At 39.3% G+C, this 18,919-nt stretch overlaps 1 protein-coding gene across 1 annotated transcript; it reads right to left on the bottom strand.

The window, feature by feature from the left end:
* Positions 1 to 199: 199 nt before the first annotated feature.
* On the bottom strand, positions 200 to 18,554 carry TMF1 (TATA element modulatory factor 1). The gene is made up of 17 exons (XM_008925719.4): positions 18,343 to 18,554; positions 14,687 to 15,924; positions 13,098 to 13,201; positions 12,088 to 12,214; positions 11,062 to 11,167; positions 10,283 to 10,425; positions 9,409 to 9,575; positions 9,096 to 9,252; positions 8,529 to 8,621; positions 7,755 to 7,911; positions 6,864 to 7,056; positions 6,536 to 6,605; positions 6,360 to 6,452; positions 5,219 to 5,329; positions 4,630 to 4,776; positions 4,123 to 4,248; positions 200 to 3,320 (listed from the first exon to the last, which is right to left on the bottom strand). The coding sequence occupies exons 1-17, from the start codon at positions 18,482 to 18,484 to the stop codon at positions 3,177 to 3,179; spliced, it is 3,318 nt and encodes a 1,105-aa protein (XP_008923967.3). The 5' UTR covers positions 18,485 to 18,554; the 3' UTR covers positions 200 to 3,176.
* Positions 18,555 to 18,919: the final 365 nt, after the last annotated feature.

The following is an 18,919-nucleotide window of genomic DNA, read 5'->3' as shown; positions in this document are numbered from 1 at the left end:
CTGCAGTGCATTTATAAATAAACCACCCTCTTCTACCTCAATACCCGCAGCACCACAAGAATTGAACTGGCATCTGTAATTCCAGCTAGATCTGGTATCTCTTGACTTGAGTGGTATTTTCATTTCACACCACCAGGTTCACACCCATCCACCCACTACGGAACTGTTTTAAGTCTTTTCTCAAAGAGAACCAGAGCACACTCTTAGCACAAAATTTTATTTTACCCTGACCCGTGCTTTTTACACACTTATAAACATTTTACAGCTAGAAACCAAGGGGTTTAATTTTACCGTGCAATAACCATTTCGCCTCATACTCAGGATCATTATAGCCCTTAGTAAAACATAGGCATGTAAATTAAAACAAACTTTTAGGGAAAGAAAAATAAGTAGAACTAACCCTTCTCTCATGGGATTCTGAACGTGTGTTCTTAAAGGAAGCAAGTACCGAGGAGTCTATTCCTCATCCACACCCACCCACATCCACACAGGCCTTTCCATTACTAAGGCTGGGAATTCAGCCCCCTCTGAACACTGTACTTTGAGTAAACCTTTAAATAGCATTTCTTCATACTTGCATATGCACTGAAAAATGAGATCTAAATTAGTTGCATTCAGAAGGAATGTCCTAAAATAATAAATTTGAACAGACATGGATATTAGAATTCTGACCTAAGACCTTTAATTTTGCATGTTACTCTTCTAGGCAAACTCAATAAGAGCAATGAACAAAATGTGTCCACGCAGACATTAATGTTTCTTCAAAACAAGCATACAAGAATTATGCCAAAGATGACCAAACCAGAATACTTTAAAGTCTATGTTACCTTCCAACAGCCACCTTGTTTTCTAAGGCTTTGATGATTAAGACACAGAAGGCCATCTGATTCTCAGGTGATAGTAAAGGTTGCACTAAATGGGAATAAAGAATCCAAAAATAGTCAATAAAAATATTTACATCTACTTTTGTAAAATTTAAAAATCTAATACCTGTCAAATGTTTTTACATTGAAAACAGTTAATGCTGACTGCATATTAAAATTTCCCATTTACAAAGCTCTTCCTGAAAATCCAAGATAGCCCAAGATATTCTCAGAACTGCCTGTGTCAGCCCTTCAGGAGCATCTACTCACAAATTACACAGGAAATGTTACCTTCAAAAGCACTGGCAGCAACAGATCACAATAAAAGTTCAAAGGATGATTTTTTTTTGTTTTTAGAGTACTGCATTTGTCTACCAAGATTGTAAAAAAGTGCTGAAAACAAGCCATTTATTGATTTCCTGTAGCAGATAAAAGCTGAACAGAATTGCTAATCTTTGACCATCATAAGAGTTGTTTTCTTAAGAGAAGGCTGAACTAACCTTTGCACATCATAATTCTAATACACAATAAATCAGTAAAGCTCCAGAAAGTGCTTTTATAAGGAGTGGTTTTTTGTTTGGGGTTGGTTGGTTTGGGGCTTTTTTGAAACTTAGAGCAACCAACTGTGCTTCAATATGAAGGAAAAGTGTTAAATTCTGAGGTTTTCAGGAAAAAAATGAAATCACCATGGTTTCCAAATCTGAAATGAAAACAGTAAGAGGATAGTTCCCTCCCACCTCCCCATTAAAAAAAAAAAAAGGAAAAGAAAAAAGTATTTAATATTAAAGCAGTTAAAGTTTCTGTGACAGATGGGGAGTTATAACAAATTTTAGTGTTTTTGCTCTATGGCATTATTGAAATGTTCAGAGTAACTGCCTGAACCTCAAGTTGGACTAGGATTTTACAGGAACATACCCTTGCCTGTGTACCTTCAGTGAATTAACTGTTCTCCCAGTGAGGAATAAATCCTTAACACCAATAGTAAAACCATGTTACCGAGAGACTTTTCTCCAGAAGCAATTTCTCATCCTTTACATCCTTTGTCTCTCTCAGGCCACCGAATACCCAAGCAGGAAGAGAGTTCCCAAATTACAATGTGCACAGATCTGGGAAAAAAAAAACCCTTTCCCAACAGAGGCACTGGTATGATAAGCAAAGAATTTCGACTGCTGAATATTTCACACGAGTAGGTTCCGAAATGCAGCAAAATATTTGGCCTCTGGCATGCAGAGAGGAAGGCGAAAACTCCTTCCCGCGATTCTCAGCATTCCCAAGGGTCCAATTCAAACGTTTCCTCTGACATTACCAAAAATGCAGCTCAACTCCAAGTCACATGGATGCTGTTTGACCAATACCTTGCTTAAGGAATGGCATGAGAAATACTTTGAAGCCACTGGAGACTGGCTTGAAAAGTATATTAAGTCGCAGTACAATTTTACAGAAAGTCTAAACCCTGCTACTTGTATACAAGGGACCATGAGAGCTGCAGCAACTTATTTTTAAAAAAGAACGAGTTTTCTGCATTCTTCTGAACTGTTTTAGCTACTGTTATAAAATCAGCAACTAAATCTAGGATAAATATTTAGTAGTTCCGATTTCTGGTGTTAAAATTAGACACATTTACAATTACAAGCAGAGCTGTTGTCTCTACACTGTTCATAAGAACATGAGCAATATACAAGATGAAGCTGTAATATAAAGTGTCATCTGAGTCTCACACTCTGCTTTAGAGGACTTAGTGTAAAATAGTCAGACTAATCTGATTTAAGAATAATCACCCTAACATGTTCAGATGTTGCAAGTACAAATGTAAGATTCTGCTGTCATAAAAATATCCACCAATTATGCTTCAGACAGCAAGTCACTGCTATTTTGTTATTAAAAATTAACTGATCAGGTTTTAGAAAAACTCATATGAAGAACACTTAGGAAAGACTTCTAATGTGATTTTCATAGGTTTACAGGAATTATGAATCAAGGGCTGTTTTAGTACAACTCATGCCTTCCAGTGCTGTCTCATGAGGTAACAACCATCATCTCTGCTACTGTTTACAAGTAAAATGACCCACCATTTAGCAAAGACTTAAATAAAGGGATGACTGAAAAAAAAAAATTAAATATTGCACAAATAATTTAACTGCAGACAGAATGGGACACTTAAAGCATTGATTTTTCTGTCAACATAGGAACTCTATGATATAGTCACATTTTCTATGATACAGTTATTTTTTACAAGACATTTAAATTCAGCATTTACATAAACAGTTATCTTTACAGTCTGTTAACATATAATGTTAAGAGTTCCAGCAGGAACTAATTTTGTCTTTGTCTTAAAAGTTCATCTATCTGAGTCTTGTACATGTTTTTCACATCTTCCAGATCCAGTCGGAGTTCCTCAGCTTCCTCTGCCTTCTCTCCATACATCTGGAGAATTGTGTTGTATCTTTGATCCAAATCCTGCAAGGACAAGTTTGTTATCTGACTGGTTTTCAACATTAAAAAAGTTGCTCCTGGGACAGTGTTTTACACTACTCAGGGAAGTAAGTGTAGCATTGCTTTATCAAAATATAACTACAGTGAAGCACACCATAAACTCTTCAGAAATACTTTGTGTTTGAACATGGCTAGATTTATACTCCAGATATTAAAAAGAAGATATTCCAAAGATCCTACAGAGAATTAGTGCTGGCTTCAGAGGCTGTACTAAAGCACCTTTAGTGCTATAAGCACTAAATACAGTTAGAAAACTACACAGTTTTACTACAGGAATTACCAGTTTGTGAAATATTTCAGCAGAAAACTGAACATTCTGTATGTATAGAATAATGATAATTCCCAAATATTTCCATTTAAATTCTTAAACATGAGGATTAAACTATTTGTCCTCTTTCCTGTATTTCTACCAGACACTCATTCAGCTTCTGCATCAACCTCTCAAATCCATGCTATTTATCAAAACACCCCCTCTACTAAAAAGTCCAGTTCCAGCCAAGTGTCTTAAATGACAGAAACAAGAATGTCCCCTCCCTGATTTAGCACAAAATCTTCTGCACAGCACACATTTCCAACAACTGTGTTTTGAGGTCACTACCCAGCTACAGAGTGGGCATTTTCAGATTTTACTCTGTAAAAATCCCAAATCCTCAGTCATTTATTATTAGGGAGAGACTTGAATATAATCCTAAACTGATAGAGGCATTCCTAATAAAAACTCCAGTTACATAAATTTGACATGGATTTACAACAGAAATACATTTACCTTTAACTGTGTGCGTAATTTTGGTATTTCCTTCACTTTTTCTTCCAGTTCATCATTTTGATTTGTTAATTTAACCAGTTCTTCTGCCATTATTGATCGAGTTTTCTCAAGGTTTCCAATTTCCAGCTGAGGTAAACACATACAACAATAAGGAGAAGGAAAGAATTTACTGTATTTATTTAAAAAAATACTTTGATGCAGTAATTAAGGCTTTTTATTGTGTCAGACTCTGAGACAGCACACCTTGGAAGCACTCTCGCTTTCTTCTCTAATCTGAGCAGTGCTTTGGGGTTTTTGCCTTTTTTGTTTATCTGACAAGTTTTCTGGATAGGTCCTTGCCCAAACAAAGGTGCTCATCCCTACACATACCTCCAGCAGCTCCTCTGGTTCACAGAACTGCCATAAAAGTGACCAAGCTTTCTGAATAAAAACCCACAACATAACATCAATTGCATTAGTATTTACACTTGTAAACGCTGTTTGGGTATGTAAGAGTGACCACAGTACCTGTAGATGTGAAATCTCTCCTTCTCTTAGTTTTAGCTGTGACTGAAGGTTTTCAATTATACTTGAACCTGCTCCCATCCTTATGGCATCATAGAGGTTGCTCCCACTAGTAGCTATTGGTCCAAACGAGTGATCATGAGGATCATCCTACAAACAGAAGGTTAGAGAAGCTTAAAACTAGATTAAAACATGCACACTTTGAAATCCACCTTCTCCTAAGTATTGCATCCTTTGAGATTTACAATTATACTGTGCTAGGCAAGCATTTTGATGTTTAAATTTTGTTTTTAAAACAAAACCTTAAGGTAAATAGGCACGGTTTGGGATAGCTCCTTACATGTGAACTCAGCACCAATACATGTATATATCACTCTGCAATAAAAGTTGTAGTTTCACCTGCCTTTCACATGTGTTTTACAACCACAGACATCTTGTAAGCAGGTTTTAGGTGTTTGTGCACAGGAAGTTAGCTTGTCTAAGGCCAATACACTCTTCAAGAGTTATTTTCTACATTTAATAAGACTTCTTGAGGAGCAAAATAAGTAGTCTGTCAAAAAAAATAAAAGGCAATATAGGTGATATATCCTACCTGTGAGAGGAAAGAGGTTTGAAGTCCTGCCATTTCCACCCCACTTATGGAACTAGAGCGTGACATTGATGGAGTACTTGAAACAGTTTCAACTGTAAATGACTTCCGATCCTTAAACACAAACAACAACAGACAACATCACCAGTTACACAAAGAAAAAAGTTCACAACATTGCAAAAGACAGATTCTGTAAAAAGACTGCCTTTTTTCACCACTATAGGACACTATGTGATAGATAAACTTTCTATTTCCTTTATCCCTAAAACATATGAAAGTTCAACAATGAAGAGTGTCTGTGCTATAACACTTATAGTCTCTGACCAAGTTCTCAGACTTTTCTGGAAATGAAGACAGAAGCTGCAAATTACACCAAAAGAGTTCCTCTCAAGTAGCCAAGGGAGATTCAGAGGCAGTTTTGTAAGCCCAAATGGAAGAGTATCTCACACCCAGAAGGAAGTCTCTTTTTACAGTGAATGTTAATACTTTTTTTTTCCCAAATAAAGTGTATGAATTAAATTCTGAGATTTCTCACATACTTTACTAATATACCTTCCTAATAGACTGGCCTCTTTTTCCAGGCAGCATCTACAAGAATGCTGGCCTCTGAAAGATAAAGAACTTAGATTTTAGAACTGGAGAAGGTAAGAAACCAATCATACAAACAGTTCTACTTGAATACCAACTGCTAATTAGCAGTAGCAAAGTTAAGGACTACTGAGGACTGCTCTGAGACTTGTGACTTCATCTGGAAAGCATGTGGTAATTACACACAATCATGTGAAACAAAACAGGAATTGAGTGGAAGCAATGCTAGTAGTCTAAGCAAAGAAAACAAGTAACTTCAGAAGAGAGAGAATACAAGAGCACTCAAAAACCTCAGATGATTAAAACAATCATTATCCATATTTTCTCTTCTCAAGTAAATAGTCAAAATGTATTTCAGTGAGTCTAACACAACATTTATTTCACTGGGAATAAAAGGCAGTCACAATAAAGAGAGAGCCAAGTCCCCAGTGCCCAAGCTGACAGCATGTGCTGTATATACTGCCAGGTATAGATATCTACTCTAAGTTTCAGGTTATAGATATCTACTAAAATAATGATAATATCAATAAGACTTCGAGATGTTGGGCTTTGGTACCTTCTCCTTTGCTGCTTCCTGCACGAGAATTGCCTTCTTTCTTTCCTGTTCCACTTTCATCCTCTCCATTTCTAACTGAGTAGCCAGCAGTGTCTGCACAAATAAATACAGGTTGTTAACATCCTGCTAGCTCAGACTTCAATGATAACACAGAATAAAGATGCACTAGGCAATACCTTTTCTTTCTTTGCATCTTCCAAGGTTTTTGCATACTCATCTTTGAGCCCTTCTAGTTCAACCTCATACCTACATTGAGGAAGGAAACAGGTAGAGAAAGTCACTAAGTATTTTCTGTTTACTTAAGATTCCTAGGTTTTTAAAACAAACATAGCTTCAGGGCTATAAAACATTATGAATGTAACACCCTCCAATCTTTAGCATGAAACACAATATCCTTAAGAAGTTGGACAACATCAACAGCTGCCAACATTTTGCATAGTCATATCAGCACTCCATTTCACTTCAATTTTAACGAAATGCTGTTTAACCAAAAATGCAACTCACCTACTGTTTTCGTTTTCCATTTTCTTCAATTTGGTTCTCTCCACTTCCAGCTGAGCCTGAAGGCGTGTATTTTCTTGCCTTAAAAGACTATTCTGAGATTCAGAAGAAGACATCTGAATTTTATTAGCAAGAAGTTCTTCTGTAGCAGCCCGTTCTCTCTCAGCAGCTGCTGCTAGAAGAGTTTGAGACTCACCTAATATTAGGAAAAACACGGAATTTAACATTTTTTCATCAAACATCTATAACAGGGGCCATTTACTTATGCATCAAAACTGAATTTGAGGGGTTTTTTAAAAATATATCTTGTTTTCTTTTGTAAAGGAAATTAGGTATTTTCCACCACAGCCAGAGGATCAGAGCGACACAGGAGAGATTTCATACTCTTTCAGAATGCAATATACAACTACAGACTGTCTCCAGAAAAGAAATAATTTCTCTTAAAAAAGCCCCCACCTATGGGCTTTTTAAGCATTTTTCATTTAAAGCTATAGGTTACTACTGTATCAACAAATATATGTATCATCACCTATGCAGTTAGGTAAGTAAACGATTCCAAACTTTACAATTTGGAATCTAAGCACCAGCCTCCATGCTGGGATACCTTCAGTGTCTCAGTGCCCATCCTTCTGTTAGATGCTGTAAGGACATGAAAACCTTAACACCTCCATCTCATCTTATATTGTGTTTTAAAGAGAAACAGTGGATTACCTGGCCAAGAACCTTGGCATAATTCCCCCCTCACCATTTCCTTAAAGGAAAGCATTTTGTGCTCATCTTTTCTGGTCCACCAGCTACGCACCGGGGAAGTGTCAAGTCCTTTACTTTTAACTTCAGGCATCTCACATTTTCATCAAGAGCCCCACAGCTCAGTAAAAGCTAAAAATATCTTACCCAGTCTGTCAGAAAGGTTCTTTTCCAGTTTTTCCCATGCAGAGGTCTGTGCTCCCAGCGTGGCCTGAAGATTTTCTATCTGCCGGAGCAGGGGCCGTGTAGCGGATGTGACACTTTGGCTCAGTTCTTGGTTCCTGTTCTCTGCTTCTTGGAGTCTCTGAAATCACAAATCAAATATAACTAAGCTTTGAAATCATATGATGGATTCAAAGATTAATAGAGAATTCAACTAAATGCACAGCAGCTGCTTAACATTCTAAGATTATTGCTTTACAGCCAATGTTTATGGGTTCAAACTCCTAGCTGTCATATTCCAAGAGAGAAGTTTAACATTTTTACATAAATCACAGAGCAAGGGTCCAGAAATGTCCAGCCCTCTGGAACATCATTTGAAACATTTTGGCAACAATCTATCTCCTGGACCTGAAAACCATAAAAATATTTTTAAGAAGCAGCTAAAGAGTCATTCAAAACACATTTGTCAGCAATTTTAGATGACTACCACAAACTTCATGTCTGTACTTTGTCTTATATTAAAAGGACTGCATTACATTTAAGAGGCATCATAAAAAAATACTATTTTGTCCACCATGTGATTTAAAAAACCATTTCCTTTAATATTTTTATTTTTCCTCTACACAGGACAAATCATGCAGGTAACAAGGAAAACAAATGCTCTCTTTCAGGCTATTAATGCCATGGTAGCATTTTACTTTCAGTTTTTAGAAACCCTCCTTGCAGATACAAGTTGGCATCACCTCTTTGTTATAGTACCTGTTGTAGTTCACCAATTTCCTGGCGTAAATAATCTTCCTTTCTTGCTGCCTGCTGCTCTGCACGTTGCAGTGCCAGCCTCAGGTCTGCCACCTAAGTAAGCAAGTAATTGTTACTAAACTCTTGCTGAAAGTTATAGTATCACCTCTTCAGTGCCACAGTCCTACACCATTTTTAAACACTGTTAGACAGGGTATGTCTGTTTATAAGCAAAGGCTTTGTTTTTGCGTGCAAATAGTTACACTGATTATCACTAAAAAATTCCATACATTTCTTGAATTTTGCACCATGGTAAGGCTATTACAACCTCAACACAGAGCCTGTCCAAGTAATTTCATTTATACAATTATAAGTATTTTGAAATAAAATTAGTATTTTAAAGCTTAGCACAACTACTGCTCAAGACTGAACAAATTCAACTGGAAAGAAATCCACTGGGTATTTGCCAAGTAAACAAAAATGAGTTCCACCTCATATTGCAACAGGTTCATGATGTCAGGTGCACACTCCACCTCAGCACAGTCATTTGTTCAGTTAAAAAGTTTATTGACTGTATTCAAGACCCACCTGAATTGCCAAAGCTTCTTGTTGCTGCCGAGCCTCCTCCTGGGCCTTTTCCAGAGCTAACCCAAGCTCTTCCTTTGCTTTCATTTCCCTACTTAAGGCTGCTTCCTGAGCCTCACTGTCCTTTGTAGCATTAGCTTTATGAAGATCTGCAAGTTCCCTGGGGAGAAAAACAAACAAACAAACAAAAAAACCTCAACGCATTTACAGTTTATACAATGCCAACAGTGACTTTGCAAATAACTTTTTTATATATAAACATTTCACAAGCATTGCACAAGAAAGAGGCACAGAATCTGCAGATGTGATTGCTTACTTGTATGCACTGTCAAGTGCTGCCTGGACACTTCTGTTCCTCTCTTCAAGGTCTTCCACCTCTGCCTGAAGTTTAGCAAGATCCTTTTCTTGTCGCTCTACAACACTGTTCAGTTGTTTAATGCTGTCTCGATGCTGCTTCTCAAGGTCCTCCTTGCCATCAAGCACCTGTCAGAGTGCAAACAAGAAACATGAGACAGTCCCCAGGACCTGGGGCAGGCCATGCTGCCTGAGCACAGCAACAACTGTGGCAACCAATTTGGGATGAAGTTACATAAAATGACTAAACCCATCTGACACTTTGCTAAAAGGGAAAGGTTTTGCTCCCCCACCTTCCTCATAGGAGGGGGCTGCTCTTCACCAGTTTCACATACTTACTGAGTCTGCTGCTTGTAAGATCTCGATTAAATCACAGCCCAAATTTTGCTGGTGCATGTTTTCCAACCAAAATTCAGTGTATTGAATTTGGGTGGCTCACCTGGCAACAGCAGTGCAAGTGCAAACAAGCAGCTGGAAAGACACCTGACTGCAGTTTTAATGAGAATATACACATAAATCACAACCCAGTGTTCCAATAATGTGAAATGGTGAGGCCCTGGCACAGGTTGCCCAGAGAAGTTGTGGTTGGAAGTGTTCAAGGCCAGGTTGGATGAAGCTCTGAGCAACCCAGTCTAGTGGAAGGTGTCCCTGCCCATGGCAGGGGGGTTGGAACAACATGATCTTTAAGGTCCCTTCCATCCCAAACCATTCTATAATTCTATGAAATAGGGAAGTCTCCCAGAAACGAAAAGAATATTCAGTCTGTCAAGAGCCCCTCTGAAAGGCAACTCTGCAGTTAATATAAAAAGTTGTAAAAAAAAAAAATCAACAAATACCTGTTTTAAATGCTGCAACTCCTCTTCCAATTCCTTAATCTTTTTGCTCTGTTTTGTGTTAATATTTTCTCTCTCTTTCTCTTTGGCTCTTAATTTCTTAATAATGTTGGAATTGTGCAGCTGCTGTTTGGAAAGCTTTTCTCCTGTGAAGAAAATCAGTATAAAGCTAATGCATATTGCTGATATTCTATGGATTCTCTCTATTCACACCTGCCTTGCTCCTCAGTCCCATGAAAATAATAACCAAATAAGGAAGGAAATGCTTATTCTTGCATTTTTTCATGGAAGTTCCTAAGTTTTAAATCTACCTTATCCCAGGATGACCTTGTTACACTCAGCTATAGTGAAACAGGACGTGAATTGCTCTGAAAGTAAAGCAAATGAGCTCATCATATCAGGAAAAAAATAAAATGGTCTGTTCATTTAGAAAATAAATTTTACTTTCAAAATTAAACAGTATTAAAGGAGACGGTGTAGAAATGCCTTAACAATGCCCTAATTAGATTTCTGCTGAATGGAACACGGTGTGTTGTACTGCACACACTGGTTCTATCTCACAGCCCCTTTAATGCTCCCTGCAGGAAGCACCTCTCCAGCCACCTGTACCTGCCTGACCCCTCCTGTTGCTCTTTGCTGTTCAATGAATGCTTTAAATGTTCAGAAACAGGCAAAAAGCTTCCAATTTTGCATTTTTTGCATAAAGAAGACTCATATGCAAGAGCAGTACATTTCAAACTACTCTCCACATTTTTACTGTTTAAAAAAAAATTAATTCTCACCTTCCTCCATTAATCCTTTGATTTGCTCTTCTTTTTCTTTCAGTAATTCAGCAGTTTCATTGGTATTAAGTCTAGTAGCCAGTTCTTCTTTAACAGTCTTTACTTCCTAAATAGTAGGATAAAATACTTAGAACCATTTATTACAATACATTTAGGAAAAAACATGCAGTGAGCTCCACTGATCACCTTTTTATTCTCACCCCTTCCTCTCAAAAAAGGAGGAAATTTTCATGGAAAACAATTTAGGTTGAAAGAGAACTCTGGAGATTATCTGATCAAAACAGATTGCTCAGAGCCTTATTCCATCAAGTTTTAAAAACCTCCAAGGATTGAGAGTCTGTAAATCCTCCATACAATTTGTTCCAACTCCTCCATCCATTTAATTTTCTATTCTTGAAACTTCTGCAATGTTGCAAAAACAACCTGTACTATTCATACACAGGTATTGGGTAATTCTATTTCAACTCACTACTGTGTCAACAGAGTGACACCTACAGTGACAAACAACTGTGAAAAATATTTGTATTCCAGTCACAGATTTGAGTTTCCTTTTTTGCATTAAGCTACGAAATGTAATGCTGTGATATCAGGTCAGGAACGTTTAAACCCCATAAACTTTGTTGCTGCAGATTTCTTTGCTCATTCCAAATCAATCTGTCATCAGCCCTTAATTTTCCTACCAGTTAATCCTCTAAAGAAGCTGTTCTCATTCTTCACCACTTCCTCACTTCCTCACATCCTCAGGCCATTCTCCCTCACACCAATGCAAATGCATATATGGGTACAAGGTGAATGAGAGCAGACCTTAAACCCTTTTTCTTCCCCAAACCAAACTAACTTAAAAACACCAAGGAAATACCAAGCAGCCTGGATGGCTAAAACCAGCTTATGCTGGTTTCTAACAGCATCAGACAGCACCTGTCAGACTCAGGCTTTTCCCTATCTTAATTTTTAGCAATTAAACCTCAAGAAATTTAACTGTGTCCTAAAATAATAAGTATTAATTTCACTAAAAAGCCAAATTACCTTTTTAGCTGCATCTCTCTCCTTGCAGGCTAGTTGGAGTTTCTTCTCAGCATCTGCAATTCGCTGAGCAAACTCCTCTTTAAGAGATGAAAGGCTACTGCTCTCTTCTTTCATTCGAAACATTTCACTACATTTAAAATTAACAGTTCAGAACAGTTGCATCATTATGTCACATTCCAAACAGTTTGCAACAGGTTGTCTTAAATGCTTTTAAAAAGTGTTTTGTTTATTTATTTTACACACATTAAGTAGAGGTCAAAAAAACCCCCACATCCATACTAGAAATACTAATCAAAGACCTTTATTAATTCTGTAATTTACCCATGAAAACAAATAAATAGTTGATTTATCTTAAATGTTTTGCCCCTTAATAAAGTACTTTGTAATTAACCATAGTCTGCACCATATATAGAGCAAATTATTTAATGTGTTTTTTAAGTTTAAGATCAATTTAGTCATTAAACAGTAGCTTCACAGATCATCTTCAAATTTTTAAACTTGGTATTTGATCAGTGAACTGGTAAATACAACTTTCCATTTTTTCCCCTTTTAATTTTAACCAAATTAAATAATGAATTCAGGTTTTTCCTAAAACCAGCCCTTCTACCACTTTCTACCACTTTCACTGCCTACATTTTAGTCAGCAAAGTACTTAGTAAACTGGGTTTATACCTCTGTATCAGAAAAGTCAGTCTCCCTTAATAGCTGAATCCAGTGATATTATAAAGATCTTTATTAATAACCAAGCCTGACTCTACATGTTTGTCATTCCTACTGCTTGCTCACTGAAAAATCTTTCCCCAGCCTCTTCCCAAAAGAGATTTTGGCCCCAAGAAACAACATTATCTTTAAAAAAATCCCATCACAGCATATGCAATTGTTATTTCCACCCTTCCCAAGCAGTGCAACCTTTGCTCTAGACATGAAGCTACTTGGTTTATGTATTGTCTAAGATTGTATTACAGCAAAGTCACAGTTACACCCACTACTGTGTGGATTTTCATACTTACTCTTTTAGGTTATCATAAGCTTCTTCCAGACGTGCCTTTTCTTTACTAGCACTTAATAACTGTATTTCCCTCTTCTCCAGTTTCTCAGTTAATGAATCAATCATCTGGACAATGTTTTTACAGATAAAGATCAGATGAATGGGACAATTAAAACACAAGAGGGGCAGGCTTCCCCTTTCCCCCCCACCATTCCCTCCCAAGACCATTTAAAGCTCAACTTGTCAAAGCTTTTAAGAATTTGAGGTAAAAGTCAGTGAGGATTACCATGTTTCTGCCACATTCTTTTAGAACTAAGCAGTATCTAAACACAAAGATAACTGTTTTCTACAGCTGTAAGAAATCCTACTAAATCAGCACATGTGGCTCAGTTAAGTTCCTCAACAAAATCATCAACAGATATATTTAATTATAAATGAAGTTTTTAAGGAGAGTTGACAGCCTATAAATCTATAGCTTACATTAAGCATTAAGACTTCCAGGGTTCCTAATACCATTCTCTACAGAATCACAGAATAACTTATATGGGAAAGTCTCTTCTGTGAAACGTGAGCACAAAGCATCAGAACAGAATCAGACGGGGGAAGAAAACTTTCAAGCAGGGTTAAGAGCTCTTAGATCACATCATCAAAGTAATTTCTTAATACTAGAGTTTTGGAAAGCTGAATACAGAGAAATAACAAATATACAAGCAAATGTACAAATATGAACAAATGGAACAGATTCTGTACGTGTAGCTCAATATGGCCAATGAAAGACAAAATTTGCTGGGGTCCACTATCACTGTTCTCCACAAAATATAAACAAAGTGGTCATAGAAAATGGGAAAAAATAGTCACTCACTAAATTAGCAGAATGGGACAAAACACACTGCTTCAAACTCCAGTTTAGCCTCCACACACTTGAGTATTTTATTTTGTCACACTTCTAGTCATTCCATCTATCTAAACTAGCCATGCACATTTCATTGAATCAGTTCACTATCCATATCTTCTTTAAAAAGTCTGCTCTGCCTCCTTTTTAAAAGTAAAGATTATTTTTGCTCAAAACAAACATTAATTTATCTAGTAAAGATGACTTATTTACACTAACTACTGCTATCCTCAGAAAACATGCATCATACTCCTGGAATGTAATCCAATTTTGATAGTTGTCTGTGGGAAAAAAAAATGCTTGCAAAAAATTTTCTGGATTATTGCTTAAATACTAAAGGCTTGTAGTTTTGTAATTCAAATCAAAATATTCCAAGGAATCTCTTCCACCTTTCACAGAAAAAAAAATTACACTAAAGAATTAAAATAACACATTTGACTTCTCAAGCTCTGACCTACTGAAGTGCTGTTTGCCAGCACTACTCACACTTCACAATTATGTTAAACAGGTGGGTCGGGTGTAACCCAAAACTATCTGACCAGAAATTTCACCAGTATTGTTCTTCTGCAGGACATCAAGCACAGTTTTCTACAGGGTGAGATAATTCATTCAAATATGGTGAAGCTGATATTGAGATATAGAACAAGCTAATGTAAGGAGATGTCAGGAGTTTCACTTGAAATTAAAGGGTGTGTTTGCAATACATGTTTCACAGTTACCTTTTTAAACTGTTGCTTTTCAGTGTCCTCTTCTACCACTTGCTCCACAGCATCCTGCTGCGGCTCGGCCTCCTCCTTCACCACCTGTTCTTCGGGAGCCTGCACAGCAGCAACCAGAACATCTGGCTGTTCAGAATTAACAGGGGTTGCACTTCTCCCACTCTCTTCCATCTCAGCCTCCTCAGCGTGTAACACAGGAGCATCACTCAAGATTTCAGGTTTATTTTTCAGGGCATCGACCGTTTCTGTCTTTGGCCCAGCAGGACTGACAGCAGCAGACGCTGAGGCAGAAGCCCTGCCCGATAACTCATCATCTGAGTTTATTTCACTCACACTTCTGCTGTCTAAGGACTGGACACTGAATGAGTCAATCCTTTCGAAAGCATCAGAGGAGCCACAGCTCTCCGTCATTTTTTGGAAGTCATCTAAACGATTATAATCCGCACAGGCAGAGGTGGATAAAAGCTGGAACGACGTCTGCATGAGGTGAAGGCTGGATTTGGAATCTGCAGCTTCTTGTCTTGAACTCACAGAGCTCTCACTTATCACACTTTCATGGTCCAGCACTTCAATGTCACTGGTTGTGGAAGTGCCCGAGGAGAAAGTGCTAATGGGAGGTGATGGGGTATTGCTTTGTCTGTCCTCAGTCTTTCTCTCCTTTCCTTCCAAACCCATGTCTTTTGTACCTGCACCAAGAGGCTGTGAAGTGCCCTCCGGTGCACCCACTGCTCCTTCCCCTCCTACACTGGATTTTTCACTAGGAGCATCCTCAGGTTCTTCCAAATTTAGAGCAGATGCCTTTTTGTCAGTAATTTCATCTGTGCTTGCTTCATGCTTACTGTCAGATTTCAGCCCAGAATTCTCTTCTGATTTCTCCTTGGGAATATCGAGGCTTTTTAAGTCCAGGCCAGCTACAGAGGAATCCTTCACTTCTGCCTCTGTGGTCACCGGCACTTCCAGCTGATTGGGGTGCTGAGACTCCTTCAAAGTGCTTTTCACCTCCTCTTTGGGTCGCTGTGATTTGGCTGGGGGCTTGGACACCACTGGGTTTTTCTGTATACTCTGAACGTCCGTTGGGGAGAGAAAGGCACTGAAGAAGTTTTCGGATTCATCCACTACCGTCCTCCTCACCGGCTTGGTGATTGCTGTGGGCGACACCGGCTGATTCTGGGGTTCTGTAGTCGAACTCAAGCCCCAGGAAGATGTATCCCATCCTCCACTTATGAGGGAATTTGTTCCTGAAACAAGAGATAAAAAAAAAAAAGGAGAAATAGGCAAAAAAAAATAAAATGTATTCTTTTTCAATATTTATCTTTTTAGATGCAACAGTTCAAAAAAGAACATATTCAACATCATACAACTTAAAGTGAATACTATACACAAACAGCATCATTTTTGTTATTACTTCCTTACAAAGCTTAGAACCAATTTTTAAACAAAGCAAAAGAAAATTACTTCATGTCTCCCTTAAGCTTAAGACTTAAACTGGACACAGACACCTCTACAAAGCAGGAGTACCTGAACAGAACCAACTTGCTCCCTCCCAGTTAAACAGTAACTTTAAAGCAGAAAGAACCCAAACACAAACTGCACCGGTAAATCCAAGAGTGACAATTCCAGAAAGCAGATGGAGAGAAGTGTCAGGGAAGGGGAAACAAGCCCACAGAGCATTTTGAGAGCTGTAAGGGCAGGGCTGTGCTATCTGGGCACAAAAAGCAAGCACTGCTTTTGCAAAGGGAACCAGCAAAAGCAAATGTGGTGTCCTGCTTCCCACAGCGTGAGGAGGCCAGGCAAAACAACCTGAAAATCTGTAGTGAGGAGAACATACAGATTACAAAAGAGAAAACTATTACTAGGTCTTAAAAGTTATCTGCCAGTAGCACACAAACACTTCACACACCACGGCAGAAAACAGAGGGGAAAAGCTTTAAATATTTACAGAATTTACACCAAGAGAAGGGTTCTTGCCCTTTCAGTTTGTGACAGGCTTCATATTTTTCCTCACACACCAAGCACCAGCATGGAGCTGACAATACACATCATCAGCAGCCCAGCTGAGAGTGTTTTTCTCCTCCTGTGGAGAAATACTGAATTGTTTAGTTCTGAAGCTGCTCTAAAACAACATCCTATTATTGTACTTCTTGCAGGTTTTCCAGGACTTGTCAACAGCAAGAATAATGAGAATTTCAGCATCAAATTTCAGTGGCATCCCAGGTAAGAAAGATAAATCAAAAAATTATACCAAATTTGACTTTGTACCTGCAAATATAATCTGGGTAATGCAATTATTTCAGGCTACTTAAAAACAAGCTCACTTTATACAGCAGCACCTATGAAAAACACCAAGTTATAGTATTTAAAACTGTCTTCCACTTTCAGGAACTGTTGATAGCTGTTGGCCTCAAGTCTCAAATTCAGATAACTACTGCTCTCACTGCCCAAAATACTACAAATGTGTGATTTATTACCACAAACATCTGGTTTCTTACTACCTTGTCCATGATTCATTTGCTGCAGAAAAAGCTCTGAGTGAACTGTTAACACTGAGAACGTATTTTGACATCTTTTAAAAACAAGTATGTTTTTCCTGAAACCAGATGCATGCTGATCTTTGCTGCTTTCCTTATGAATTACAGGACTACTATAAATACTCAGATATAAATTAAAATTAAAAAATGTTTAGACAAGTCTAAAATTTTAATAAATTAAGCAGGACACCGTTTTCTACAAACAATTCCAGTGATTTAAGACGACACTGGACTACTTGACTGACTGCCAAGCCCACAAAGGGACAAAGACATGCAAAACTGACCTTTGCTGAGCAACCAGCTTGGAAAACACTTTCAATTGCTACAGCTTTCAGTTTTCAGAAATCTCACCCTGATGCAGGTTCACCTGGAAATAATCTTCTCCTACAAATACATACACATCTTCTACATATAGCTGTAATAAGGACACTGATTTCAGATGGATTTAGTTTCCCATCCTTTCGTTTATTTATTCTTATCTGTGAGATATTATTTATGGAACAGAAAAGAAGTTTCTAATGAGAGAGCTCCTTTTTGCTCTTTCATTTCCAAACAGCAACTTAGGACTGACCATTCCTTCAGGTTCCACATTAGCACACGTAAAAGAGAGACACTCAGGGCCATGACAACTTTTCCACCAACACATTCCTTTCAACAGATATTAGAGGATTATGAACTTGATGCCAGGGAAAGTGGAACCTTCACTTGGTTTATGTGGACCATCCTTTCAGCTCCTATTCTGCTGTCGCAAAGAGCAAATCCATGAATGCCTCTGGAAGGGCACGGCTTCTCCTTTTTTATTACTGAGCAGGTTTTATCACTTCTTAGCCCCTCAGCCAAAATAAATAACGCCTTGAGGAACACGGATGTGAAGCTCAGGGCAATACAGGCAGGACACAGATGACAGCAGCGGGGCACTGAGCTGAGCCTGCCCCAGCTCTGTGTGGGTGTCACCCTGCAGGGGGGCACCAGAGGACCAGGGGGTGGGTTATATAAACCAGAGGGGGCTTGGGACGGAGGGGGCGGGTTAAACCTCCCCAGTTAAGGGGTTAAACGGGAGACAGCGGAGGGGGAGAGCCAGGGAAGGGGGCAGTGAGGGAGGTGAGGGGGTCGGCCGGCTGCCCTTACCGTCACCGTAGTCGGGGATGACGGCGTCGGGCCAGGGGCTCTCCTCGGCCTGGATGTCCAGCACCCGGTCGATGGACTTCTGCGCCTGCGACAGCGCCTGCTTGGCGAAGCTGGACAGCTGCGAGGCGTTGAACCAGCTCATCCTCGGCGGCTCCGGGGGGACCCCCGCCCACAGCTCAGAGCCCTGCGGCGCTGCCCGGCGGGGCCGCGGGCTCGGCTCGGCGCTGAGAAGCGGAGGGAAGGGAAGGCGGCCCCCGCGCAGGCGCCGCCGGATCCACGTCGCACTCGGCCCGGGCGCAGCCGCGCTCCGGCCCCGGCACGGCCCGGGAGGAGGAGCCGGAACCGGCCGGGAACCGCCGGGAAGGGGCGGAGGGCCCTGCCCTGGGTCCTGCCCTGCCGGGGGGCTGTTCGGCCTCGGTTCCTGCCCTCCTGGCTTCCTGCCCGCGCCTCCAGACTCGCCGATAAACACAGCCTTAGTTCCTGCTTCCCAACGCGCCCTTCGGCCGCTCAACGAAAGGCACTCACCGGGATGTGGCAGAATCGTAATCACAGGATGGTTTTGTTGGAAAGGGGCCTT

This window comes from Manacus vitellinus, unplaced genomic scaffold, assembly GCF_001715985.3.
Source record: "Manacus vitellinus isolate BGI_N305 unplaced genomic scaffold, ASM171598v3 scaffold_14_pilon, whole genome shotgun sequence".
Classification (NCBI taxonomy): Eukaryota; Metazoa; Chordata; class Aves; order Passeriformes; family Pipridae; genus Manacus; species Manacus vitellinus.
Note: the sequence above shows the minus strand (reverse complement) of the source record. Positions and strands in the feature narration are given on the sequence as shown.